The sequence below is a fragment of the Falco rusticolus genome, chromosome 4, assembly GCF_015220075.1.
Source record: "Falco rusticolus isolate bFalRus1 chromosome 4, bFalRus1.pri, whole genome shotgun sequence".
NCBI lineage: Eukaryota > Metazoa > Chordata > Aves > Falconiformes > Falconidae > Falco > Falco rusticolus.
In genome coordinates this window covers 46,070,113-46,096,491 of record NC_051190.1, presented here as the reverse complement: position 1 = coordinate 46,096,491, position 26,379 = coordinate 46,070,113, and the positions used below count along the sequence as shown (strand labels likewise).

General features: G+C 50.9%; 3 protein-coding genes across 6 annotated transcripts; all 3 read right to left on the bottom strand.

The window, feature by feature from the left end:
• Positions 1-1,095: 1,095 nt before the first annotated feature.
• Positions 1,096-5,440, bottom strand: LOC119146637 (activated RNA polymerase II transcriptional coactivator p15-like). Of its 2 annotated transcripts, none has more exons than XM_037384624.1 (5): positions 5,367-5,440; positions 4,267-4,333; positions 3,975-4,091; positions 3,615-3,723; positions 1,096-1,761 (listed from the first exon to the last, which is right to left on the bottom strand). In XM_037384624.1, the coding sequence occupies exons 2-5, from the start codon at positions 4,330-4,332 to the stop codon at positions 1,682-1,684; spliced, it is 372 nt and encodes a 123-aa protein (XP_037240521.1). In that variant the 5' UTR covers position 4,333; positions 5,367-5,440; the 3' UTR covers positions 1,096-1,681. The 2 variants fall into 2 exon arrangements, with proteins under 2 accessions (XP_037240521.1, XP_037240520.1); XM_037384623.1 differs by lacking the exon at positions 5,367-5,440 and adding an exon at positions 4,421-4,452.
• On the bottom strand, positions 5,378-19,622 carry NCLN (nicalin). 3 transcript variants are annotated; one of them, XM_037384478.1, is made up of 16 exons: positions 19,374-19,622; positions 16,299-16,489; positions 15,945-16,089; positions 15,272-15,366; positions 14,926-15,006; positions 14,620-14,723; positions 14,093-14,181; positions 13,779-13,918; positions 13,171-13,349; positions 12,871-12,958; positions 12,732-12,770; positions 12,452-12,615; positions 11,735-11,788; positions 11,566-11,644; positions 10,087-10,186; positions 5,378-5,549 (listed from the first exon to the last, which is right to left on the bottom strand). In XM_037384478.1, the coding sequence occupies exons 1-15, from the start codon at positions 19,552-19,554 to the stop codon at positions 10,127-10,129; spliced, it is 1,689 nt and encodes a 562-aa protein (XP_037240375.1). In that variant the 5' UTR covers positions 19,555-19,622; the 3' UTR covers positions 5,378-5,549; positions 10,087-10,126. The 3 variants fall into 3 exon arrangements, with proteins under 3 accessions (XP_037240375.1, XP_037240374.1, XP_037240376.1); XM_037384477.1 differs by lacking the exon at positions 5,378-5,549 and having other exon boundaries at positions 5,783-10,186; XM_037384479.1 differs by lacking the exon at positions 5,378-5,549 and having other exon boundaries at positions 5,783-10,186; positions 12,452-12,612.
• Positions 19,623-20,014: 392 nt separating this feature from the next.
• On the bottom strand, positions 20,015-25,079 carry S1PR4 (sphingosine-1-phosphate receptor 4). Its single transcript, XM_037384529.1, has 2 exons — positions 24,952-25,079; positions 20,015-23,847 (listed from the first exon to the last, which is right to left on the bottom strand). Exon 2 carries the CDS (start codon positions 23,688-23,690, stop codon positions 22,470-22,472), a length of 1,221 nt encoding a protein of 406 aa, XP_037240426.1. The 5' UTR covers positions 23,691-23,847; positions 24,952-25,079; the 3' UTR covers positions 20,015-22,469.
• Positions 25,080-26,379: the final 1,300 nt, after the last annotated feature.

Below are 26,379 nucleotides of genomic sequence, written 5' to 3'. Positions count from 1 at the left end.
CTACCCCAGGGCTGGGACAAAATGAAAGGACTGAGCATCCCTAACATCTTGGGCTCATACCTACACCATCAGCTTCTTTCTTTTTTTTGTAACTTCTTTATCTAGCCATCACCTTTAGTCTCGGAACACTGTATTAAGACATTATGATATAAATATTCCATGGGAATGAGCTGACAGGGAGAGCAACCTGGCTTTGGGACACTGTCTAGTGTCCTCATGCTCTCTCTCACTTACTTGAGAGAAAGAAATGTGGCACTTGACTAGAGAATTAGCTGAACACAGGATGAGAAAAGAAAACCTCAGTCATCAAGGCTACCTATCTCTGCCCCTGCTCCACGCAGCTACAGCACTAGACCCTTCAAAAAATTTTAAGGGACAGTTTTATGAAGATAGATATTTCCTCCCGCCCCTCCTGCTACCCCTAGTGAAAGGCTAATCCAGCAGTTTTAAAATTTAGCATTTAGGAGAGCCTAGTTTCAATTCAGTGCTCCACCCCACATCTTCCACACAACCCTGAGCTCCAACAGCCCCAGCACCTCTACAGAGCAAGGGCCTTAGTACCTCCTACTTCACCAAGGTGTTGCAAGTGTCAGATACATTTAAGAGCTTGAAGCATTCAGATACTATGGAAACCAGGGCAAGAGAAAAACCAAAAATAGATGGAAGACACAAGCTGTTGAAAGTCTGGAAAAGTCTTGCTGGGGAAGGCTGTGCTTGCTGCAGCTGATCCCAGAGTGGGATCCGTTTAGAGCTCAAGCATAAAACATCCCCTCTCCGCTCTTTCCAGAGCTTGTCATTTTTCTCTGCCACAGGGAAAGGAATATTCTTTATCCTCCTTAGGCCTTTAATTTTCTCTCTATTTATTAGGCCTCCTAATTACCAGTTCCTTTGAATGATTCACATTCTAGCTTGCCCTTCCCATGACCTGGAGCAGAGTGCTGCCTGACTGCTTCTGTGGAGCAGGATTATTGGGAACCTATCACGAGAATAAACACTACAGAGCACTCTCCTTCTGAAAGGGAAATCCAACAGCAACCTACAAAGAAGGGTGCCTGAAACAAAGAGTCGAGGTGCCAGCCTGTGGAACACTATGCCTCTGCTTTTTATAATGCAAACACCTTTATTGTGCATATTCACCCTTTACAGACAAACCAGTTGCTAAAGTAAAATAATCCCTTTCTTCACTCAGAAAAACAGCCACCCCAAAACCACCAAACAACCCTCACCAACACAGAAAGGACTTGAAAGAGCCGGAATGGACATGTGGAGGAAACACAGTGGGTGCCAACATGAGGTATGCAAACCATCTTACTCAACTGTCAACTAAGTGGATGACAGTAACCCATGCAGAGCAGTTAAAGCACTCCACAAGGTAGACCAAAGCCATCCACCCCTAGAAAGACAGGTTGAGGTGATGTCCCTCACCAGCACAGACCTCAGAAGTGCTTGAGACCACAGATGCTGAGGTCTCGCTTCACAGTGCTGGCTCTAGTTCCAGCTGCTCATTACAAGCTACTTCCTGAAAATAGAAGGGTCTCTGGTTTCTTCAGCGTGACCACCACCTCAGTGAGGAAACCCCAGCAAGGTGAGGGGAAGGCTCCAGACAAGAATCACTGGCCTTATAGTTGTCAATGCACTTAAGGGAAAGGAAACAGACTGAAGGTGTCCAAGATTCTTCATCTTATAATTTCTTGACTGCATCATCAATCTCGGGAACGATCTCCTTCAGCTGGTTCCACTGTTCTGCAGACAGGGCAATCCCTAGAAACAGCAGAAGGAGAGGTTTCGGAGGAGGCAAGGGGTAAGCATCAAGTAGCACACCAGATTGGCTCCTTCAGACTAGCTACAGAAGGGGAAGCTGAATCTGAGGCAGAGGCTCAAACCAGAAACAGAAGCAGCCTACTAGGCACGACAGTTGTGGCAGCACTTCAGCATCCATATCAAGAAGTGCTCAATGCTATCACAGAAGCACCATATGAGAATATAAGCTCAAATTGCCTTTCAAGAGTCCCACAGCCCCTTATAGCCCATTCCCTAGTACAAATTCCCACCCACATGAGCTGGAAAGAAATTCTAGGAGAACCTTACTCCACACAGCAGTTAGGACAGCATCCTTTTAACTGCCCAAAGGAAATAATGCGAACTGTAGCTCTATTAAATGCTGCTAACAAGAAATCACTAGTGTGGCTTAAACACTGGAAAAGAACTGGCTTCTTTTTAGATCCAGCAGAGATAAGGTCTTGGTGTCCTGTCCTTCTCCCTTAGAAAACAAACATGGTAGTGGAATTGCTGCGTGGATTCCAGCCAGATGTTAACAAAGCCAAAAGGAACAAGTTGACAAGAATCACATTAAAGAACTAGGGCCCAAGCTTTATTAAATTCTCTAGATAAAGATCAGGGGCCAAGAACTCCTGAGAAAAACAGCAGAGGCAGTATTTAAATGAAAAAAACATTTCTTCATGATCTCTGCTTTAACTGACAGATCTTCTGTCTTAACATTGTGGGTGTGCTTTTTCCAGCCTGGAAGGAGTCCACAATGCTCCTTTCCCTCTCTGCTCCCAATGGCACAGAAAAGCTTGAGGGCTTTGCTTCCCATGTTCATTACAGGGTACACAGTTCCCTCCAAGTGAGTAATTTAGACTTGTAACTTCCCTGAAGAAAATTAATTTCTGGAAGGAAAACTATGCTTAGTGGTTATGAAGCAAACCAAGCTGAAACAAATTTGTATGCCCTGACGCAAAAATCTATAGCAAGGACCAAAAGGTTCCTCAAGAAACCCCCCATTAACCAAATATTTGCTGGGCACAACACACAGGGATGGTGAAAAGAGTCCAGGGCCTGTGAACTACGAGGCAAGCTAGCAAGTCACTGTCAAAGTCCAAATGCAAAAAAAAAAAAAAAAAGGCCTAAGCTGAGCATTGACGCATTGGTCAAGGAACTCTGGAGAAAAATGTGTCTTGCTATCTCTAGCTGCCTTTGCTTGCATCACCTGCTCAGGTAGTGCTGCCGCAATGGGCTGCCCAAGTTGTGCCATCGTATCACATCATCAGACACCTTGCCAAAAGAATAAGGAACACCTAACACAGCAGCATTAGAGTGTCTTGGTAGGGATCCAGAAAGGCCTTAACCTTCCTGTCCCCACCTAGATAGGGAAGGGTGGATTTACTTCTGGGAGGCTCCCCCTGCCAAGTACAACTCCACCATTACAGATTAGGGGCAAACACACAAAACATGGGTTTTTTTGCCCTAGCCATCACCAGCACCCAAACAGTAGTTTATCAGCTAGCAGCAGGATACAAGACAGCAACACTGGAGCCAGGGTTTTCAGCCTCCCCTCCTACAGCTAGAGAAAGGGCTGGTGACCAGAGGTGGAACCAGAGCCCTGCACAGCAGCCTCCTGCACTGCTCTTAGCGGTCCTGCCGAGCCTCACGCCTCACTAGAGGCTCACGCTCCCTCAACCCTTTGTGCTCTTCTTAGTCATTGCCACCCAGGCTGAGAAAGCGCTAAACCCCGCCGTGTGCTTTGCTGCACTGCCCAGTCCCTCAGTGTGGCACCCGGGTCCCGGTGCCATGGTGGGGAGGCCACAGGCCCTGGCTTGCGAGCATGGCTGTACCTTTCCTCCCCGGTTTCATGCTGCCGTCCTTGTCAGTGTAGAACTCCCTGATGTCCACGAGGGCCTTCCCCCTGAAGCAGGACACTCGGACATAACGCATCTTCCCGATCTAGGGCAACACGGAGCCTGCGTTAAACCCGGCCCTGCGGCAAGTCGCCTCGGGCCTGAGGGGCCTTGTGGGGCCAGAGGTGCCTTGTGGGGCCTGGAGGGGCAGTCAGTGTGCCCCAGGGCTGGTGGGGAGCAGCTAGCACCCCAGGTAGGTGGCTCAGCCACCCAACTGCAAGGAGAGGAGCGGAGGGGAGGCCTGTACAAAGGGGAGGAAGACAGTGGGCGCCTGGAGCAGGTCCCTGCCCGCCGTACCTGGAACATGCCCTCCTCTTCACTGCCTTGTCCCACAGGTTTTTCTATCACCCTTGAAGGTTTGGCCTCAGTTTTCAGCCTTTTCTCTGACTTGGAAGACTCTTCATTCTTTCTTTTCTGGAGAGATCGCCAGGTTGAACAGCCTGGTTTGAGGAGCCGCAACCCTTCTCCTGGGGTGGGCCGGGGCCCCGTGGCACCCCCGCCCCGCGCTGCAGGCAGGCCCGGCCTGTTCCCTGCCCCCGAGCCCAGGGGGCTCTGCCGCCGCTCCCCCCTCCCCGCAGGGCGGCAGTACCTTCTCGTCCTCCTCCAGGCCGCTCTCCGAACCGCTCGCTTCCGCCAGCTCCCCGGCCTTGGGCATCCTACGGGAAGAGCCGCGCGTCACCACCGCTCAGCCCGGCCCGGGAGCGGACGGGGAGCGGAGGGGCCGGAGCCGGGGCCGCCCGTACCTGACCGAGCGCAGCGCCCACCGCCGGCCCGCGGTCCCGCTCAAAGAGCCAAGCCCCGCCCCCGCCCCGCGCTCTAGCCAATCACGCGGCTCTCTGCGCTCCTCGCAGCGGCAGCGCCCCCGCCAGCCGGCCAATGGCTGCGGCGCTCTCCGCCTCGTGCGGCCCGGGGGGGGCACGCGCTGCCCCAGCCCGCACCGAGCCCGGGGGGAGGGACCCGCTGCCGGAGCCGGCACCGAACCGGGGGGACCCGCATCCCATGTCCGCACCGAGCCGGGGAGACCCGCAGCCAGAGCCCGCACGGAGCCCGGGGGGGGCGATCCGCAGTCGGTGCCCGCCCCGAGCCGGGGGAGAGGGACCCGCTGCTGGAGCCCGCACCGAACCGGGGAGACCCGCAACCAGAGCCCGCACCGAGCCCAGGGGGCGGGACCCGCAGTCGGTGCCCGCCCCGAGCCGGGGGAGAGGGACCCGCTGCCGGAGCCCGCACTGAGCCCGGGGGGGGAGACCCGCAGCTGGAACCCGCCCCGAGCCGGGGGGAACGACCCGCTGCCCCAGTCCGCACCGAGCCGGGGGGAGGGACCCGCAGCCAGAGCCCGCACCGAGCCGGGGGGGAGGGACCCGCAGCCGGAGCCCGCACCGAGCCGGGGGAGGGCACCCGGGCTGGAGCACGGGAGGCAGCACCAGAGCCCGCTCCAGCCGCCCCGCCCCGAGCCCGGCAGCGCCCCCCGGCCGGGCGGCAGCACTACGGTTCCGAGGGGGGAGGGGGGGGAGCACCGGGGTCCCGGGGGGGCTCCCCACCAGGCCTGGCCTCTGCTTGGCCCTGCCGGACCCGGGCTCGCCCTGCCCACCCCACCGAACCGCTCCCCACCGGGCAGCGGGGAAGCCCCGCGTCCATCCCCGCTCCGCACCCACCCCAGTTCCCGCCTCGCCTCATGCTCGGGGCACAGACCTCTCGCAATGTTTACGATTTGAATAAATAGTTTATGAGTGTTCAAAAAGTCATTTGGTCACGACAGAGGCACAACGATCTACCACCAGCATACACCGGGCTGGCTTCTCCGGCAGCTGGTTTTTCACAGGACTGAAGATGCCTTGCATAGAAACTTTTAATTGCTTCAAATCGGCACAAAGCCTGCAAATAAATGGGAATTTGCTCACCTCGAGGTGCTGGAATCTTGCTCAGGGCCTGTCACTGTTTTCTGTCATACTATTTTACTTTTGATTCTATGGAAGGGATGATGTAAGCTCTTCAACACCTGCATTTTCTCCCTTTTTGTGTGTGTGTGTGTGTGTCTATTCCTTCAAATAATGTAAGAGGATTCCAAGGGGTTTTGAGCTTCCAGCAGCAAACAGTTTTCCAACAAATCTGTTCATCAAACCTACTCACTCGGTTTATTTTTTCCAAGGGAAAAAGGGATAAACAAATAACGAAATGAAAAATGTTAAAATACTTAAATATTATTACATTTATAGTCAGAAAAATATGTAAATCAACTGCATTGAATTTTCTATTAGCTTTTAAATATTCACCTCAATATACATTTGTTCTTTAGGACACACAAGAGATAAATAATTGAGTTAACATCACTAGATAAATCAACTCTTTTTTTTTTTTTCCTGAGCTGCAAACATTCCAGATTATAACTTTGAAGTTGCTGTCCAATAACTACAAATGGAAACTAAACAGATCGAAGTGAGCGAGCAGGAGCCTACGCTTGAGTACCCAGAGGCCCAATTTACTGAGAGATACAGTAGCATCCTCATCATTTCAGAGCAGTAAATCACGATTCTTAAATGCAAAACCCAGCTTAGCCACAGGGCGCAGAAGCCCGGCATTTTGTCTTGTGCTATGAACAAGAAAGCCACATGATTTCAAACAAACAGCCCAAAACCAAGCCCCACAATTCTGGGCACCTGTGGTTTTAAGCATCGGAATAGATTGTGGTGCCTCCTCCAGCCACAGACGGTGGGGTACCTAGTTCCATTTTGGCTTCAGGGTCTTTCCTCTTAGCGCTGAGTACACCAGGGTGGAGTTCATATTGCACAGTAGTACTGATTTTGTAACCTATTTTATAATGTAATTTTCTCTTCTTTGGGAGATCACCTACAACAGTCCACACTCCTCACATACAATCCCCATTAGTGCCTGTGTGGGTGGGAGTGGACAGAAGGAATGAACAGCTTCAGTGCTTAAACCCTGTTGGAAAACCAGGTTTTTGGGAGCTGCAGACTTCAACAGCAACCAGGACAACAGATAACCAAGAAAATTGTTTTATGGCCAGAAGCATCAGCTGCTAGCCATTTGTGTATATGCGGACATACGCTTTCCATGCATCTTCCTTCCAGGTCAGGCAAACTCCTGATAAAAAGGACAGGTAAAACCACAGGGGCAACAAGAATGAGCTCTGCAGAACTCTTCTGCAGTGTTGTGGAGAACTTATTTTACCAGAACAGCTGCTGGGTTTCTGCTTTTGCGTGTTGTATTGGTGACAGAATTGCTCAGATACACTGCAGTACGGATCAGCACCATTTTTCTTGGGTTTTTTTCAAAATAGCAGAATAGCAGGATCTATTTACAAGCTTCTCTGTCAGCTTCCCAAAAACAGCAATGTGGGAACTAAGTTCACTCCCAGGACGGGCACTCTGCTCCAGCTATGAGAAAGTTGGAATTTTACTATCTCAGATTTGAATAGATGATGTTTCAGTGCACATACACTTTGATCAAATGCATAAACCCTGATCTGTAGTAAAAACTACTTTCTGTGGCAGCCAGCTAAAGGAACACAAAAAGCATCTCATCAGATAAGACAAATTACCTTGGTGTGGGAGAGATGGAGGTACTATCCCAACTGCTCTTCAGGTTTAGGCACTCTCCTCATTTACCTCTAATCTACCTTTCTTCCTTCAGGGAGCGTTAACAGCTTATTGTTGAGACCACAAAGAGCTGAAGTGTTTGCTTTGATGCTACAACCTTGACAGAGACATAGCTGCAACCACACTGGGTGGCCTCGGTGGAAGTTTTTGACTCCAAGCAGGAAGACCAAAGGCTGACAGTCTCTACTGCAAGGAAGAACGCTCTGAGCCTGTTCTGTTCTCCCTTGCCCACTACTTGTAGATTTTTATATGCATCAAGTCAAGCTGCAGCAGATTACTAATAATTTTGTTTCTTCTATTTTGCTCAGTAATGGAATTTCATTAAGACTGGTTAAGTAACCGGCTGGATGGGAGGGAACACCCCCCCTGCTCCAAGTGTAACACACTAGAAATGTATGATGCAGCTGGAGTCCTCTGAAACTACCTCCAGGTATCCAGAACCTACAGAGAAGTTCTTCAGAGAGCCACTGTACTGTGCATGTTCTGAACCCACAAATCCAGAGCGTGCACCTTCCCACAGCACAACACACGTAGCCTCGAAGGCCAGAGCATAAAAAGCCAGTAGAAAACAACCAAGGCTCATCTTCCAGCCGCTCCGGCAATTTCTGAATTCATTCTAAATTCATTTGGCAGAGGAGTGTCACAAACACTTAATGCATGTAGAGACACGTATTTTAAAGAAGCGCTGGAAAGATCAGAAGGCAGCAAGTTTCCCTATAGGGCTGATACTTCGGGAGTGCTTGGTACTGTGCCACCTGCCGATATTACAGCAATCCACTGACATCAGCATGCTTTCCTGGAAAATAAGACCCTTCAAAGAACAAGTTGCTACACATTTAAAGTAGCAGAAAGCACACATCACGGGGTAAGGGTACTCCAAGAAGGAGACTACAGTGAAACAAAGAAAGATGAATGGAAATCAGCACTGTGGTCCCCATCCAAAGGACAAGGACCGCGACTGGCCACAATCCCTTTTTTAACATGTGCACACACACCAGCTGGGGCGAGGACAAGGATGCAGAGCTTGAATTTTCTTTGCCTACAGAAAAAGGGGGATGCTTTCATTCAAATCCACAGGAGCTTTTCAGCCTCTGTAGAAGATGCTATTTCAAATACAAGTAGTCATTTTAAAAAAAAAGGTAGTCACCATGGCCTGTGAAGAGACCTCATGCGCTTCGAACAAATTACAGAAAGGACTCTAACATCGTTGAGTGGCAGGACAGTAGTATTCAATCAGGACATCTTCTAGAACTACAACTAGCCTAGGACTTGTAGTCAGTATCTTGATGTATTTTCCAGAAGAACTTGAGGGCAAACGGGCCCAGAATGGGCACTCAGCTCTCACCAGAAAGTGGTGACAAGTAATCCTGCTTACCTCGGATGGTGCAATTCAGGAAAGATTTAAGATGAGGACGATGCTTGAGCAACTGGTTACCTGGCCCTCCCAATGTTTGCACAGCACTGGCAACTATTCTGGGCAAATACACAGCTCTTTCCAGCCAGAAACATCAGCAAACTAAAAATAAGGCTTACTCAAGGATAAAACTAACAAAGAGCACGTGTTTCAAGATACACTCTCTTAGGTACAGTTCTAGAAACAGCCATGTTTAAAATGACATTCATAAAACTTCATTTTTTTGTTTTGTTTTGCTTTTTAATGGCTACATGACCTGCCTCCCTTCATACATAATGGGGGCAGTGCATGAAAGGACAGCAACAAGCACTTTGGGAATTTCTCGTATGTGCAGGCCAGGAACAGTGTTTCAGATATAGCAGAGCTGAAAAATGTGAAATGAGACCCTGAGATGCAGGTGAATGTGGGAAAACACCCCAAAATCCAGAACCCATCTGGAAGTGAAAACTGAGGAATGAAGATGGAAGGGATTACAGACCAGAGCTTAGCAGGAGCTGGGCTGCTCTTGCTATTAATGTAACCAGTTCATTTAAATAACATGGAACAGCACAGAACACGATTCTGCAGCAGCTGGGGCTGTAGAACACCCTTTAAAAACCAAGCAAGAATTTAGCACAGAGTGGTGGCAGCCGTGAACTGTCCCAAGGACCATAAACCGTAAAGAGAAATCAAGTCCACAGCAGAACAAATCCCCTGATAGAGACAGGAGAGAACCTGACCTGGCAAGAACCCTAATTAGCAAAGTACCCGTTTTATCAATCTTTCCTCATTCTGTCAAGGACAGTTGAGCCCATTTACAGTGCACCTCCTAAAAGGGAATAAGTTATTGCACAGTCTAAACAAAATGCACAAGATGCTTGCTGCAGACACTGCTTGCTCAACACAGCCTCCTACAGCTAGGCAGTGAACTTAAGGAAGAGGTGCCATAAGAAAACATGCTAATAGTATTCTCTTTAATTTGCATGTGCACTTTTTTTTGTTTCTTTTAAACAACTGCTCCGAGTCCTTGTTTGCTGGGTAGAGATAGCACAACGTTCTACTTTTGTAGTTTCAGTTTCCAAGTTGGCTGAATGGCACACGTCCATGGAGGTGCTGGACTTGGTTTTACACTCATAGAAGCTGCTCAGAATCAGCCGTTCAGTGTTTAAACAACCTGCAGGAACTACTGAAGTCTCTGAGCCTTTCCCTCACCAAAAAGCAAAGGAAAGCAGACACGGTGCAAGTCAGGGGAAGAAGGTGAAGAAAAGCACTTAAAAGGTGCACAATAATTAAAATTTCATTTTCTTTCTGCCTTCTTCCCCTCTATAGAGTATCAAAGGGGAGACAGAGGAAGAGAAACAGCAGGATTCAATGGAAGGCAGAAGGTTCCTGATGGGCTCACCGATGGCTCAGTGCTGCTGTGTGGGTGACGAGTCGCTGCTTCACTGCTGCTTGTTTTTAAGGGATAATCTCTGTATCATCTTGTAAAGCAGACCAAAGTGCTGGAAACAGAAGGAAAATAAGTAACCACAAGTCCGTGACTGTGTTCTACACAGAGAGAAAACTTACTAGAAGGCTCAAAACAATGCTAACATGCAAATGCAATACCTTGTTTGGATCAATCACCAACACTCTCATCCTGAAGACAGAGTGAGTGGGACTTGGTGAATTAGGAGGAATTATCATAATGAAGCTAGTCACTTGAAGTTGTACAGAAGGTTACGGCTTACAAAAGTGTTTGTGCAGGCCTCCCATTGTGAAGATGCAAACACTTGTTAAAGATTTTACATTTTCTGATGCAATTCTGTTTCTTCTGAAGGGGAAGAGAAAGCTTCAGATTTCAGCACCTGCATGATACTGGTCACTACATAAACACTCTTGCTAGCAGTTTCAGGAATGTAAAAATTAACCAGGTAAACACAGAGATTCCCAGTAGTTCACTATCCTTTCACTGGAATTCTATTTTACTGTTTCACCAGAGACCTAGAAATTCACTTAATTCCTCTCTTGATTCTGCTTTGATTAATAGTATTTTGATTTGATAACAGCAACTTCAGATATTTGACAGATCTAACAACACCCAGGCTTCAGATAATTTGTAATAACAAACGTAATGAAGGTATCTGACAGAAATAAAAAATATGTTTTCCCTCCTGTTTACATTGTTACATTGGATTTTTAAATGCTTGTTTCACCAAACAAATAATAAATACAAATAACATTAAAAGATCAAAATCCAGATTTACCTAAAACACTTCCCTTTCATTCATGTTCTTCGGAGAACCCCACCAGGATTAGAAGCCTAGCTTGCAGTGGCTTTGTTAGCATTTAAACAAACCCACTAAATTTAAGCTGGCTGGCCAAGGCATGGAGTATCCCATTTCCAGGAGCATGGACACAGGGTGGAATTTATGGTTTGTGGAAAAAGAAAAAAAAAAAAAAAAAAAAAAATCAAACCAAACCCCTGAAGATGCATTTCTAAGCTGCATCCCAGGTTCAGACACTGGAAGGATCTCCTAACACTCCTAACAAGCTGCAAAGCTTTAACATTATGGCAGATTTTAGTCACCTTGAGAAATTTCAGTCTGAAGCTGTTACAGTGCCAAAATAGTTTAAAAAGTGAGTTGCACGAGTCCTTGACAAAGAGAAGGAGCTCTGTAAAATAGTTTTGCACTAGAATGGCGAGAGAGTGCCTTCAGCACAGCCAAGTGAGATACTCCAAAACATACACATCAAAACGGCCAAAATTTTGGATTACTACTTTTAGAGCGGGGTGGCATTATCATTCCAGCTTTGGCGCTGGGACTGTGTGAGTACCAGTTACTGCAAGCTAACGTGATTTCTGAGGGAAACGATACGACTCCTGCTTCTCTACTCTTACCTGCACTGCAACATAGGCAACACCAAGGTAGGCTGCGATACAGACAGCCAGAAGCAGGTCAAAGATCGCTGGCTTGACCCTGCCATAAAGAAAGAGCACATGAAATTGCTACAGCAGATAGTGCTACAGGGTGAGACAATAGCCCAACACGTCCAAGGGAATTCCATACCTGTACGCATTCATCACCTGTTTCAGCTGGTCATAGAAAACAAACTCGGGGTCCCTGTGAAAAAAAGAAATTCTTCAGGTTGTATTACACTTCTTGACATTGCAGTAAAGGACAGCCCAGACCTCTACTCCCAAAGAGTTCATCCAGCCAGAGACAGGTAAGCATGGCCATCTCGCATACAGGTTTTGAACAGATTTAACTGTCAAGTCTGTCTTTTCCTACATTCAGGAGCTTAAGGATACAATTCAGAACACATGCTGCTCAGTGGTCTCAGAGGAGGCAGATGAAAGACAAGTCACTGGGTTCATTAAACTGCCTCAACAGAAGCAGGTTAGATGGGACGGAACTGCCTTTTTGCAATTAATGAAAGCTTTCTAGGAGACTGTAGTTTTTTCCTGCATTTCAGAGAGAAGCAGCACTTGGAGTGGGAAGGGTGGAATCAAAACAGTGAAAAAAGAAGCTCTTCAGACAGAGGGAGCCGTTGAGACTTGTTACTGTGCTGTGAGGAATGATAAAGAGCTTTCTCTGGGAGAACAGAGAGCATGAACCAAAACTAACAGGAGAGGAAAAAAAAAAAAAAAAAGAAAGAAAAAAAGAGCAATCACTTCCAGCTACACGCCAAGAAGCCAGAAAAGCTGCAGCTCACGAGACAAAAGCCATCGGAGGGGGGAGCGCCAGTTTGCATGCCCTGGCTGGTTTCTGCATCTCTCTTCTTACCGTTTGTCTGCCTTTACGTGATGCTGTTTGACATCCTTCAGGTAGCGACCCATATAATATTCTAAGGTGTTGAGGAAGGTGCTGTCTTTATCAATCAGCTGGGCAGCCCTGGGCTGACTGCTCAGCCAATCCATCACTGATTCTAGTTGCTCCTGCTGGATCTGCTGCAGAAAAATATCACCAAAGCAAAGGAGTCAACCACACATATGCTGAGACCAGACCTCTCTCCCAGACTCTTGATTCCTTCTTCCCACAAGTTACAAAAATGCACTGTGCTCACCATCTGATCCGTGAAGATCTGCAGATCTGCAGGTGCTCCCTGCAAGGGAAAAAAAAAAAACCAACCCAGGCTACTAGTGAGAGCAAGCTTGGATGGGCAGGACAAATCTGGCTAGCACTGCGTAACAGGCAGCTCTTACCTTGTCTGTTAGGTTGTAGATGACCCTCGTCAAAGCCTCAGCAATGATCCTAGTATTCCTGGTTAGTGCCTTAGTGTCTATTCGTGCCCTAAAGCAAAAGAGAGGATTATGGACTTGTCAATGGAATATCAGCTTCCTCCAGAAACCACCCTTTTTCATTGCAGCCAGCATAAGCCTGAACCCAGAGCCCAGCTCCCAGCATCTCTTCATTCATCCTCTGACCATCAGAACAGCATAACCAGTCATGAGGCCAATTTGTGTTTACGGGCTGGATTTCAGCTGCAGCCTAAGGCCTCTAACCTCCTATCCATGATGCTGTTGCGTAGGCTGTCCCGGTGGCTCTCCAGGTGTGAGATTGTGAAGGCTGGCAAGCGTCGGATTGCAAAACGCTCGTGCTCCCATGCCAGCATGTCCTCAGCCAAGTTTATCTTCTTGTGCACCATGGAAAACTTCACCTCTGGGAACTGGCTGGCAACAACCTGAGGGAAAGGACAAGCCATCCAGGGTGTCATGCTGCCCACTGCATAGACCCACCTACCCAGTCCACCTAGACCCAATTTTTTTGTGTTCCAGAAAGTAAATATACTTCCACCTGTAAGGTGAAGTTTCTGCCATTAAAAAGCTGTTTTAATGTCAAAAAGAGATGTTTTAACATCACTACAGGACAGCTGTTGCAAGCAATAAGCCATAAGGAAGTGCAGTGGAAAATGCAACAGATCTAGTCTGCTTCATTTGGGACTGCGGCACGAGGATTTGCCTGCACTGCAAATCAAGTGACCATAAACACCACATTAAGTATTTCAATGACACACCCTTTCTTCACATCTTCCTTCCTTCCTCTCTTGGAGAGCTGCAGCTCCCCCATACTAAGTCCCAAGTTCCCTTCCACCTAAACCACTTTTCATTACCATTTCCAGTTCCCTCAGAAACGCGTGCTGCAAGGTCCCCTCCTTGGGAGGCTTTGAGACATGGAGATGAAGGCTATTGCCTCGGCCCAGGGTATCAAGGCAGAGAACAAACGCTACATTGTCCTGCAGCAGGCTGGAATCTGAAAGAGAAAAATCCAAACCTATATTGCTATGTTTTGCGCTGGTATTTCCATGCCAGAAAAGCAAGGCCCACACAAGGAGATTCTCACAGGAGGGCTGATACAGTTAAGTGTCTCTTGTATTTAACAGAGGCTTTGCCACAGAACATGCTAGAACGGCAGCCCCTTACTCACCAGTGTGGTCCAAATTGTCTTCCAGCCACCGCTTGGTTCCTTGATAATTAAACTTGCCACCTCCAGATGCAAAGAACAGCAAGTTATACCTGCCCATCAAAGAAGACAGAGAAGTGTTAGCATGCTGCAACCCATGGCTACAGAACTCCGTTACTCAGCGGTGGAGGTGCGGTGGAATCACAACAGCTAGCACCTGACGTTCAAGGCAAACTGTCCATCAACAAACACTTTTTATGTGCCACAAACTAAGGTGATGGGAGGACGGGGTAAAAGGGGGAGTTCCCAGTGCTTGAGGATGGAATCTACTTTCCACATCATTCCCTTCACTTGTCCCCAAGCTTGAGCAGAGCTCTGGCAAAGAAACCAAAGAAAGGAGCTTGGCCATTAACAGCAGCTGTACTTGGAGGGAAACAAACAGAGCAAAAAATGTAAAGGGCTGCTTGTAACATTCTACAGGTCTGGAGCAAAAGCCCTTCTTATCTGATCTCAGCTACACATATTCAACCAAGAACAGGGCAGTTTCTTACCCGGCATGGGTACGTCGGTAGGTGTAGAGGCGGGAGAACAGCCTAGCTAGTTCCAGTAGCACTGAGATACCACTGCCATTGGAGTCAGCACCGTGCGACAGCCACTGTGGAATGAAGTGGGACAGAGACAAGATGACAGCCCTACACTTACTCTCACATACCAGAACAGCCTTCAAGACGGCACACCACCATACTCCTCCGCTTATGACTGTCCCACGTCTTTAAGGCCAAAAAAACCCATTGGAGCAGAGGCCACATGGGAGAAAAAGACAGGAATAGAGAGCTGCAGGAAGCCAGAATACTCACTGGAGCCACTCCAAAAGAATCATAGTGGGCAACTATCACAACAGTGGGCAGGTCTTCTCCACCCAGCCCTGTTAGCCTTCCCTGCAGAGAAAAAAAAAAAAAGAAATCAGTGTCACTCTGCGTGGCCTCTTGTGTGCCTGTGCAAAGGCAGCCTGACTTCTACATGCCAACTGAGCCTGCAGTGCTCTCAGCTCTGAGGACTTAGATACTTACCTAGCTGGGCCTCCCTCAACTTACCCTATCAGTCCAAATGTCTGATGAGGTCCCAATTAAAGAAAGCATCCCATCAGTGCTGCCAGTTTGATTCCACATACAACTCACCAGTTTGAATCCATATACAACTCACCTCCACGCTGGGTATGAGCCAGTCATTGATAGCTTTGCTTTGAGCCCCACTGGTCACCATCTGGAAGCCGTTGGCAGTTGCCGTGTGCAGCAGAACTAGAATCGGAAAAGAATAAGTATACCTGGGAAAGCTTTATCCCTGTATTTCCCTTGCTAACTGAGCTTGGAGAGACCAGCTTTAAACCAATTAAGCCCTCTCACTTGTCACTTGTGTTTATGCATTGACATGGAATCCTGGTGACCATGCATTTTCTTTCTATCCTAAAATCCCAGTATTTTGAGCTGGCTAAACCAGAAGCTTTTCTCCAACAGCCAGCTCAGTCAGATAGTAAAGTTATTTACAGGGGAATACATGGAAGCACTGGACAGACTTGGAGTTAGACAGAAAGCTTCAGCTTCTACCAACACAGTGTAGTCACTTAACATCTTCAGTGTTGTTTTTAACCTGAATTTTGCTTTCTATCTTACTTGCAACAGTGTGAAGCTGAGAACTCAACTCCATGCAACTGTATTTCCAAATATAGTCAAGTAATACTCTCTTTTATATTGTGTTTTTCTTCCATTAAATCTCAAAGCACTTTAACAAAGTGATGCCTGAGACACAGCAGACTGCTCACAGATGGAGGACAGGGCCTGTCTTCCTCTAAACCTTTCCTCAACTTGTTAGAACTCACCTTCTGCAGCTGAGGCAGAACCCTGTGATGCAGAAGCAGCCCTTGTTTGTTCATAGATAGACAGCAGCTCTTCATCTTCCACTGCAAAGTAGACTGGCACAATGGTTTCCATAGCAAGCATTTCTGGCTCTATCTCCATAAATTGCTGAGGATTTAAGTGAGAGACAAACTTAGCCTCTGTTAAACATGCAAGCATGTAGACAAAAATTAACAATCAAAGCAGAGATAAAAAGTTAAGTTTTAAAAATAGAATCTGATTTATTGTGCATTATGACAGGAGCTTTCAGTCCTGCAGCTCCTCTCTCCCTCTCAATTATATCTCCCATCAGAAGACAAAGGGAACTTTTTCTTTACCCTTACAACATCCTGTGGGACAGAAGAGATAGACCGCGGCAAGATGATGACCACAGCACCAGCTGACTGGCGGAGAGCCTTCTGGTACTGCTCATAGGAGAAATCCACCAGCCGCATCATGACGCAGCGGCGGCTCAGGACATCTGCTTCTACAGTGCGGGCTTCTGTGTTAAGCACTGCGCTCCTGGTGCCTGTGAGGAGAGAGCAGCAAGAGGGTTTTTTTTGTAAGTGATTTCATCGTATCCCCTTTGTTTGAGCTTAGCTCCTTCTCAGAACAGTCTTGGTGACAGTCTGAGGAACTTCAGAGCAGCCAGGACCTGCAGAAAGCTAAGTTCATCTCTTCTCCCTCATCCAACAAGGAAGAGAGGTCTGTCGTTTTTCCTTGCATCCATCAGAGCAACATCTGTGCAGTCATGTCCTGCCAGAGTCCTCTTACTCCAGCACTACACAGCTTTGACCATCTTCCCGTCTTCCTCCCCACCACAACCACGCAGGCTACCTGTTTGCTCACCTGCACCAGCACCTGCAGGCAGAAATACATCTGGAGAAAGTGGGGCCCCTTGCTGTGCAGCCTACCACAGCCTCCAGCTGCAGGAGCATGTCCACAAGCAGAAGATGCAAGCTGTGCAGAACCACTTTGTGAAAGGACACAAGGCTACCCCATGTCCATCCAAAGGTCTGTTCTAGCTCACCCACTGGGATATTTCTGTGGCTGAGAAAATTACAAATGAGCAGGCTGCTTCTAACTGCTGCTCTCTCCTGCTCTCAGTTGCTGCATATCAAATCCCCCACATGAAAATGCAATTCTTTGGGAGAACAGCAGTCTGGAGACTTGCCAGCAGCTTCAGCATTCTCTAAGAGAGGACCACAAGGACATCTTTTATAAACAGAGACATTCAAATCCACCTTGCAATTTGCAATGCTCCAAATCCAATTTCTTCTTCTGTAACTGTGGCACCTACATTGAAGAGCTCGTCACACTGGGTCCCCATGCAGCCAGGGAAGGAGCACGGTGCTCCAGAAGGCATCTCAGCCTATGGCAGATAGGAGTGTTGCTAAAGGTCAGATTTAAACCTGGCTTAACTCTGACATCAGTCTGGTCTCGCCAAAGGTCAAATCACCTAAAGAAAACTTCCACTACATAGTGTAAGCGATGGTCATACACTCATCCATGGAGTTAAGGCATGACCTAAATTATCCACGTAAAGCTCCTACACTGTGTAACAAAATAATATTAACAGCAGGCCACCCCCCAATCTGAGAACAATCCATAAGGAGGATAATCTCTCCACTATTCCCAAAACAATTATGTGTAAACACAGCACAGCGTGGATTCAAAATTCTGCTCCCAGCACAGCCCTCTGACATCTAAGCAGATCAGACCCTTCTCTGACAGCACAGCAAGACAAGTTGATTTTCTGTAGTTTCTCTACAGAAAACTGTTTAATAATCATTCATTTACAATCTAAAGAACTCTATTCTAACAATATTGGAGGAAGTCCAAATTTATTCTTAAATTGCTCTGTGACTGAGGTTGACAAAAAAACTCTTCAACCCATGGCCAGAAAAGGCTCAGCAGCAATTGCTATTTGGTCTTTTTGGGAAAGAATATGAGAAACTGGAACAACAAACAGCTTTTATCTTGAAGGACATCTGGTCTCAGAACACATATGGAACAGGAACATCAGCTACCCAAAGGGGCTGGGCAAGGAACAAAGAAAACACACAATCCACCATACTAAAAGGCTCCAGAAAAAGAAACAGCATGAAAAGTTAATTGCAAGCATCTTAAAAAACAATGTGTGGTTTTCCAGAGTTCGCAGAATACTCCAAAATATGTTGCGAGCACTTGGCTAGAGAGAACACTCAGGCAATCAAAGTCAAAGCCAGCTGAAATACATGCCTGCTGCCCCCGTTAAGCCTGCCAACGGAGATTTATCACTACATGAGAAAAGAGAGAGCTTAATACCCCCGTAAGATAGCCCACCTCGGATCTAGTCAGGTTCTCAACACAGAGGTCTCAAGCTGCAGACACATTTTGAGAAACTGTAATGGAAGGAACCCAGAAATAACCTCAGATATTCAGAAGCCACCAGTAGCACCCATAGTATTTACAAAGCGTGCTGGCGTAGCTGGCATTTCATAACTTCTAGTGATGCTTGGTCTTATGAAGATCTGAAAGATCTAGAGATGGAGTCTTATGGACAGTACTGCATCAGTGTGGGGCTGTAATGCCAGACTGTTCATATAAGCCTGAAACTCAGGCCACAAAACAGCAGCAAGAGTCACTTGCGGACAGAACACATGCCCTGATCTGCAATAACGTATTCATGGAGGGCTCTGAAACAGCTCTTGATTTTGCGTTAGCGAGTACAGGGGGGTGGCGGAGGCTAAGGTTTACAACACTTCAATGATTTGCAGAACAGGTTGTTTTTCTGACTCAAAGAAAGGTGTTGCACAATCAGCAGCCTGGAAGAACAGAAGAGAGGAACAGGAGGTCAGTCGTAACATAACAGAAAGGACTCCCAAATGGAGACACTGGAGCAACAGCCACTGTAACTGAAACCAACGATGCTGAAGAGCGAAGAAGAATCAACCTGTCAACAGAGGAGTCAAAGGCAGAAGAACAAAACTGAGCTCACGACCAAGTTCCCCTGTACACAAGAGAGCTGCAGCCAGACTCCTTGAGCCACTGGGAGCTCAGCCCACTGACAGGAGCTTGCAAGGACACAGTAGGGTCCTTGGCCACCTCTAAGTCAGCACGGGGGAGCCCTCGGCACCCTCCTGCTCGTGCCGAGGCTGGGCAGTAACAGCCAGCGGAGGGGGCCCGTCCGCGGCCTCCCTTAGGTCTGGGCCCGGCTGCAGCCTCCCCGGGCCCTGCCGCAGCCTCCCCTGGGCCGGCTCGCCCTTCCCGGGCAGCCCGCAGCTTTGCGGCCTACCCGGGGCTCCCGCCCGGAGCCGGGGCTCTCCCCAGGCCCCCACCACCCCTCCGAAGGGGTTCGCCCTCCCGGAGGGCCGAGGCCTGGTGCAGGCCGGTGGCCGAGCCGAGCCCGGCCGGGCCGCGCAGTCTCTCACCGTAGGGCTGCCCGCCCAGCTCGTACTGCTGCATGCGGTAGACCGTGAACTCGTGAGCGGCCTCGGCGGCGGGCGGCGGGCCCAGGAGCAGCAGCACGGCGGGCACGAAGAGCAGGAAGCTGAGCGGCAGGCATGAGGCCTTCAGCACCGACTCCAACACCTCGCCCGCCTCCTCCAGCATCGCCGCGGCCCCGGCCCCGCCGCTGCGGCCTGCTCCACCGGCACGCACGGCACGCGCGGCGCGCACCGCCCGCGGGCCGCCGGGAGCTGTAGTGCGGACGCTGCCGCAAGGGGCGCTGGGAGCTGTAGTGCGGACGCCGCCGCAAGGGGCGCTGGGAGCTGTAGTGCGGACGCTGCCGCAAGGGGCGCTGGGAGCTGTAGTCGCGGCCTGGCCTGCTGGGGGCGCTGCGCCGCCCGGCTGCTGCTGCCGGGCCGGGCCTGTGCCGCACCCGTCGAGCCGGCGGCCTTCCTGTGCCCGGGCACTGCGGATGGGGCCCGGCGGAGCCACCTCACACATGTGGCCCAGGCGGCGGAGATGCCTGGTGCCGGTGCGTGTGCAAGGCAGAGCACAGCACCTCCCCGGGCCGAGGCGGAGCGTGGGGCTCCCGCTGCCCTGGGCTTGCAGGGAGTGTGTGCAGGCCGCCCGGGTAGGGGGCAGGCAGTGGCCAGGACCCGGGCGGCCTGTCCCTGGGTGGCAGCAGAGCGTGGGACCCACCAGCCAAGAAGATCAAATCGTACCACATGAGCCGGCGGCTCCCGTATCGCCTGGGTTTATTGCAAAACAAATGGGCCAGGAGCTCAGCGCCTCCGGCGGAGCGGCCGCACCAGCAGGTTCTGTCAGTGGGAGCTTCTCCCCGCTGCCACGGTGGCTTTGGCCTCCTTGGGTGGTGAGAGGAGGCACTCGGGTGCTGCTGCGATTTTTCCCGTGGTTGGGCAATGGAAGAGCAGGACTCTGAGGCCCGAGCTGGCAGTGCCCCGTGAGCCCCACTGGGTCTCAGAGCCAGGCAGCAACGGGGCTGTGGTGAGGACAGAACAGTCCTCTCGGTAGCAGGGCTGAAGCCTGGCCCTGATGAGCTTCTGCAGCCTGCAGGCCTGGCATGTGGGTGTCACCGTGCCCCCCGCCTCCCCTTCCCTGTGACAGCAGGCATCCTGCATTTTCTGTTGGGTCCTTGGGAGCTGCTGGTGCAGCCTGGCCTCTGTCATGGCCCCGGCCCTGGTGCAAAGGTCTCCAAGCCCTGCAAAAGCCCTCACTGTCCCCAGCCAGCCTTGCCCCGGGGGGGGGTCCCCCCACCAACCTCAGGCAGCACATCTATCTGCCTGCCCATAGAAACATCCATTTCTGCTGCCAGCTGCGTCCAAGCACAACTTGGCAGCCTCTTAAGCTTCCTGCCTGTGAAGTTGCAGCAACTTGGGATCTCTCCACTACTTCACAGAAAACAGACAGCAAACTAACAGGGCCAGAGGCTGCAGCCAGGCAGTTACTGGCCTGCAAGCTCAGGGGAAAGAAGGCATGATGGCATTTGGAGAGGTCAGGGCAGCAGTGCTCAGCCCTGGGGCAGCAGAGAGAATCTGTATGAGTGCTGTGAGCCCAGGGCTCCGGGGGTCCTCGGGTACCTTCTGGGCTGTTGATGCTGTGCAGCTCACACGGAGGTGGAGACCCTCAGAACATTTCCCTGGCTGAGCACAGGCAACCCTCTTCTTCAGATGTGGTAGCACTTAGAGCATATGCTAGGACCAGACCTTTCTTTCAGACCTTAGGATCAGACCTCCATTCTGCTCCTGTTCCTCAGCTGTGCTGAACTTCAGAAGGGCTTGGGGCAGGCTCCACCCTGCTCCTGCCTCCAGGTGCTGACTGTTCCAGACCATTTAAGTGATTCTTGCAAATCTGTTCTGTTGCAAACAGTGTTTTGGGGAAGGTTTCTGGAAGGATTCACCCTTTTTGTCCCAAAGAGGAAGAGGAAACAAAAAATTTCTGCTGCATCTGTTCAGGTGTGAGCCAAACCCCACCAGAGACAATAGAATGCAAAGCCATCTACAGGCTGCTGCTCAGCCTTTCAGTGCCCACCACATTGGGTGTCACCCCCTGTGTGGGGACCTTAGAACAGGGCAGATTTGCTGGAGCGTGACCCACCTCTCTGACAGGCCCCAGCGCTGTGAACCCTCTGCTGTACAGGCACGTTACCTGCGGGGTTCAGCCAGATGGGAGCAGGTAGCTCTGCCGTGCAGGGTGGCACCAGCCTCTGCGGTCACTGTGGGTCCCTCCTTCTGCCCGTGGTGGTGCTAGGGCTGTCACTGCAGGTGCAGCCCCATGCCCTGAAGCACAGCAGTGCTCTTACTTCTTGCTGCCAGGCTGTAAGCACTGTCACAGCATTTGCCCAGGCACGGTGCCCAGCTTCTGTGCTCCAGTGAGGGGTTGGGCTGTTGCTGCAGCCTTCTGCCTTCCTGCGGCTGGTTTGTGCTGCACTAAGGGGGGCACTCAGTTCCTGGCCAGGGGCCTCTGAGTTGCCCCACAGCTGCACACACTTGTACTTGCAAACCCAGTTGTTCTTGACTCCCTGGCAAGACATCAAGCCTGCATCTTTTCCCACCAGCTGTGCCCATCGCAGCAGTTCCAGAAGGCTGCAGCTGCAGGAGAAGACTCAAGGACAGCCTCTAGCCCTGCATGACATGCAGTGGCAGCACTGCCAGCCCAGCCTGATTCCAAGGGTTTGAGGGGCGGTCTGGCTGGGGATATCTACCCTGTTTGTCACTGTGCCCTGGGACACAATACCCTCATCTAGGCAGGTACAGCATCTATATACATGCACACACAGAGCAGGGACCACATATAACCCAGGCACAGCAGTTGTCTCAGCAGAGCATCAGTCCCATCGTGTGCTCGTATCCTTCACTCCCACCCTAGGAGCAATGTCTGTCCCTGTGCTGAAGCAACATCCCAGTCTGAAGGGACTGGAGAGCCTGGCCACGGTTGACAACTAGGGTGGGACTGCGCCTGGTCAGCTTGAGCTGCATGTGGGCTACAGTTTTGCCAGGCCAGGACCAGCAGCATGAGGTCCTGGTGGTCTGTCTGGCATCTCTTGCTCTCCCCATGGCCTCTCAGAAGCTGGGAAGATTGCTCATCATGCTGGAGTTGCTGGAGAGTGGTGCTCTGGGCCGGCTGTTCAGCACTGCAGAGCTGCGGAAGCTCTCCCGGTAGTGCAGTGAGCTCTCGGTGGATGAGCCGGAGTTGATGTCTGTGATGACCAAGCAGTTCCCAGGCTTGCAAAGCCCGACCCTGACACAGCAGCAGCACAGCAGGCTTCCCACGGCACGGCGCACCTCCACGCTCCGGAGGGAGTAAATGATGGGGTTAACACCTGAGTTAACCATGGCCAGAGCCAAGGTCCAGTCCAAGCTGTGGAGGTGCTTGCAGGTCTGAGTCTCACAGAAGACATCAAAGAGCAACAGGACAAAGAGGGGGCTCCAGCAGATGATGAAGGCACCCAGGATCATCAACACAGTCTTGAGCAAGCGCAGGGACCGTTTGCGGCTGTGCCGAGATGTGGTTTGCTTAGAACTGGCCTGGACCAGCTGGAAGATGGAGATGTAGAGGCCGATGATCCCCAGGAGGATGATGCTGAACATGACTACAGAGAAGAGGATGTAGTTCTTGGAGTAGAGAGGAAGGAGGACAGAGCAGGCATTGAAGTCACACAAGCAGTTCCAGCCCAGCAGTGGAAGCAGTCCAATGACGAAGGCCAGCAGCCAACAGGAGACGATCAAGCTGCGCAAGCGCAGCGTCTTGCTGGCTTCATTCTCAGCAATCGGCCTTACCATGGCACTGTAGCGCTCGATGGCAGTCACAAGCAAGCTGAAGGTGGAGGCAGCCAGTGCAATAAAGAGGATGCCTTCCCGCAGGAACCAGAGCTGAGGTGAAAGCTGGAAGGTCTTCTTGCCCGAGAGGCAGAGATTAGAAAGGTAGGCAATTCCTGCGAGCAGGTCGCTCACAGTGATGCTGGCAATGCAGGAGTAGACCCAGCGGCGGGCTCGCAGACACCGCAAGATGGCCAGCAGCACAAGCAGGTTCTCCAGGATGATGACGCAGCTGATGATGGCAAAGGTTGTGCGGATAAGACCCATGCCTTCATCCCCAGACTGCCGGTTGGTCAGCTTGCCTGTGAAGTTGTAGTGCTGCAGGATGATGTTCGTATTCCTCATGGCAGCCAGCTGCAGGCAGGAAAGTTTCCTGTCGAGCAGGTCGAGTCTGAGCTCAGGGTATTGAGCAGAGCCCAGTGGAAGGGAGCGATTCACCAGCCAGCTCAGGTCTGGACCATCCATCTTCTGAGCCTAGGTCAGCAGCCAAGGGTTGAGGTGGGGGTTGGAGCAGAGCAGACCCTCTGTTTGAGGGCTGGAGCAGCTGTGTGTGTGCTCCACTGGAGCAGCTCCACCCAGTGTGGAGATGAGAGTTAGAGCCGTGTCTGCCAGCCCTACGGCACTGAAAGAGCAAGGGTAGAGGAGGGTGAGGCGTTTTGTAAGTCCACATATGAGCATGGGCTTCCTGTTGTTTACTAAAGTTTCCTGTTGTGAGCTAGAGCATTGACATCGTTTCTAGCAGCTGTCAGCATTTCTCAGTAAGGGGCTTGGCTATTCTCAACTTTCTTGTGGTTGTGAAGGTGGGACATGAATGAAATAATGTCAGGCCCCCCTTTGAGTCAGGGCAGCCTGAGTCGAATGGGGTAACATCTCCCACCTTGATGGGTAGGGTTTGTTGGGCTGGACAAAGCCAAGCGCTAGTCAGGAGCACCCAGACAGCCTGAGCCACTGAAGTGCTTGGCCTTTTGTGGTGTGAAATTCACCCCTGAGCCTGGCAGAGAGCAACTGCCTCTTCATCAGCTGCCCTGCGCACTACCTGTGCCCAAATACATCCTTCTCCAGGAGGAAATTCCATGCTGTCGCCCCTCTGGGCCCAGCTCCTGCCAGGCTCTCAGGACACATCCATTCAAGCCCTGCCCTGTCCATGCAGCACGTCCAGGCACCCTGGGGGCTGGATCTTCCTTGGCATTTTTCACTTGCCTGTGCTGCCATCCAGCCTGGGATCTCTCCACTCATCATGCAGGGGATGGACTCCCAGCACAGCTCCCTGCTTGCCGCGCTGACAGAAGAAATCACAGCTCTTTGCTCTCAACCTGGCGACCTCTCCATGCCTTTGTGCCAGCCTGGAGCGAGCGCGCAGGTGAAGGCAGCAAGCACTGGAATCTGGGGCTCAGCTCTACCCAGTTTGAAGGAAACCAGCTGGTCAGAGCCCTGCACGTGCCCCTCCACCTACAGCTCTCCCCGCCCCTGCCAGGGACCGCTCAGGACCTTCCCAGCGTCTAGGTCACAGACAGGGAAACAGAGGAACGAAGCTTCTGCCTCTCGCCTGGCATTGCAGAAAGCGCAAGGGGCTGCACCGGGGCCAGACACTGGGAATCCTAATGCAATTGCAATGTTCACATCTGTCATTGACAGGGGAATACCCTGTGTCTGCAAAACGACTGGGGAGAAAGTCTTGCAAGGTGCCATTCCCACCCACCACTGTGGAATTTGGTTTCTGACTCACCTGTCACGAGTGGTCCGAGGCTCCTGCTGCTGGAGGGCGTTTGGCAGCCACCAGTGCTCTCCCACTGCTCGTCTGTGGCCAAGCACACAGTAGGTAGTGGGGAGGGCTCCTTGTGCAAAACAAGTGAGACTTCTACCTACCAACGTGGAAAAAGGGAAGTTACAACATCAACCACATTTCTATGCAGGATGGACCCCACCCAAAACAGCTTGCAAAGAGGCCCAGAGAGAAGAAAGACAGAGCACCTTTTAACTCAGGATCAGAGCAGAAGCTGTGCCCTGCTTTCTGCTTTCACCTGTGTGCTCGCTCCAGGCTGGCACAAAGGCATGGAGAAGTCACCAGGTTGAGAGCAAAGAGCTGTGATTTCTTCTGTCAGCGCAGCAAGCAGGGAGCTGTGCTGGGAGTCCATCCCCTGCTTGATGAGTGGAGAGAACCCAGGCTGGATGGCAGCACAGGCAAGTGAAAAATGCCAAGGAAGTTCCAGCTGCAGGAAGCCACGTGCAAGCCAGAGTGGTTCTCATCACAAGCTGAGGGCTCCATCCTCCCCATTCACCCCTTTTCGGGTGGCGGTTTGAGCTTTTCTATCAGCAGAGTGGAAAGACGCTCATGCTGATAAAGTCAGCAGATGACCCCAAGACTGAAGGAGTAGAAATCAGCAGGAAGGCTGGGCCGTGAGTGCAGCTCAGCCTGGAGATGAGTGCAAGGCTGCACATTCAGCACAGAGAGCGCACACCCAAGTGGGCTGGGCAGATGCTCCTGGCAGAGCACTGGAATCAAAAGTCAACGCGATTCTTGCACATCACCCCTGTGTTATCCTTGCTTTGGGATGAGCCTCCAGCTGATGTGTCTACTCAGAGCTGGTGGGGTGTCCCGAAAAGATCAGAGGTTGAAGAAACTTGCCTTGTCAGGGGCCCTAAGTGGTTTCTCCAATAGCTGGCAGCATGTGAGTAGTGTCAGGAAAGACAGAGGTGAGAGGGACGAGCTCTTTGTCAGGGAGATCTGCAGAGGCTGCGCGGCAGGAGGGCTTGAGGCCGATGAGCAACTGGGCCAGCTCAACACGCTCACCCATGGGGGACCAGTAAAATATCAGAGGCTCTTCCTAAAGCCCGTTCCACAAGCACATCAGGTGCTACCTGAAAGGCAGGCCTGATTATTTCACCAAGAGCTGCTCCAGTGAGACAAAACCTTGTTCCTTGCTCTGTCCTAGCACCCTGCGTGTTTGGCCTTTCCATAGCGGAGAGGACTGGGGGGTACCTCTGAGGCCCGCTGCAGGACATTGCGGGGGGGGGCTCGGCTCTGGGAAGCTGCCTGAGCTGTGTCTGTGTCCCAAGCCATGCTGCTGCCCTTCCAGCACCCTCTCCCCTCTGCCCCCAGCACCCTGCTGAGCTCCCCGCCACGTGGCAACCGTACACCTCAAACCCTGCTCCC

Excerpts from the sequence above, each read along its gene's own strand:
- LOC119146637 (XM_037384624.1), bottom strand. The coding sequence starts at position 4,332 with ATGCCCAAGGCCGGGGAGCTGGCGGAAGCGAGCGGTTCGGAGAGCGGC. Across the intron at positions 3,724-3,974 it reads AAGAGGAGGGCATGTTCCAG|ATCGGGAAGATGCGTTATGT; the intron begins GTACGGCGGGCA and ends GTGTTGCCCTAG. Across the intron at positions 1,762-3,614 it reads CATGAAACCGGGGAGGAAAG|GGATTGCCCTGTCTGCAGAA; the intron begins GTACAGCCATGC and ends TGCTGTTTCTAG.
- NCLN (XM_037384478.1), bottom strand. The coding sequence starts at position 19,554 with ATGCTGGAGGAGGCGGGCGAGGTGTTGGAGTCGGTGCTGAAGGCCTCA. Across the intron at positions 14,724-14,925 it reads ATTCTTTTGGAGTGGCTCCA|TGGCTGTCGCACGGTGCTGA; the intron begins GTGAGTATTCTG and ends TTCATTCCACAG. Across the intron at positions 13,919-14,092 it reads AGACAATTTGGACCACACTG|ATTCCAGCCTGCTGCAGGAC; the intron begins GTGAGTAAGGGG and ends TTTCTCTTTCAG.
- S1PR4 (XM_037384529.1), bottom strand. The coding sequence starts at position 23,690 with ATGGATGGTCCAGACCTGAGCTGGCTGGTGAATCGCTCCCTTCCACTG.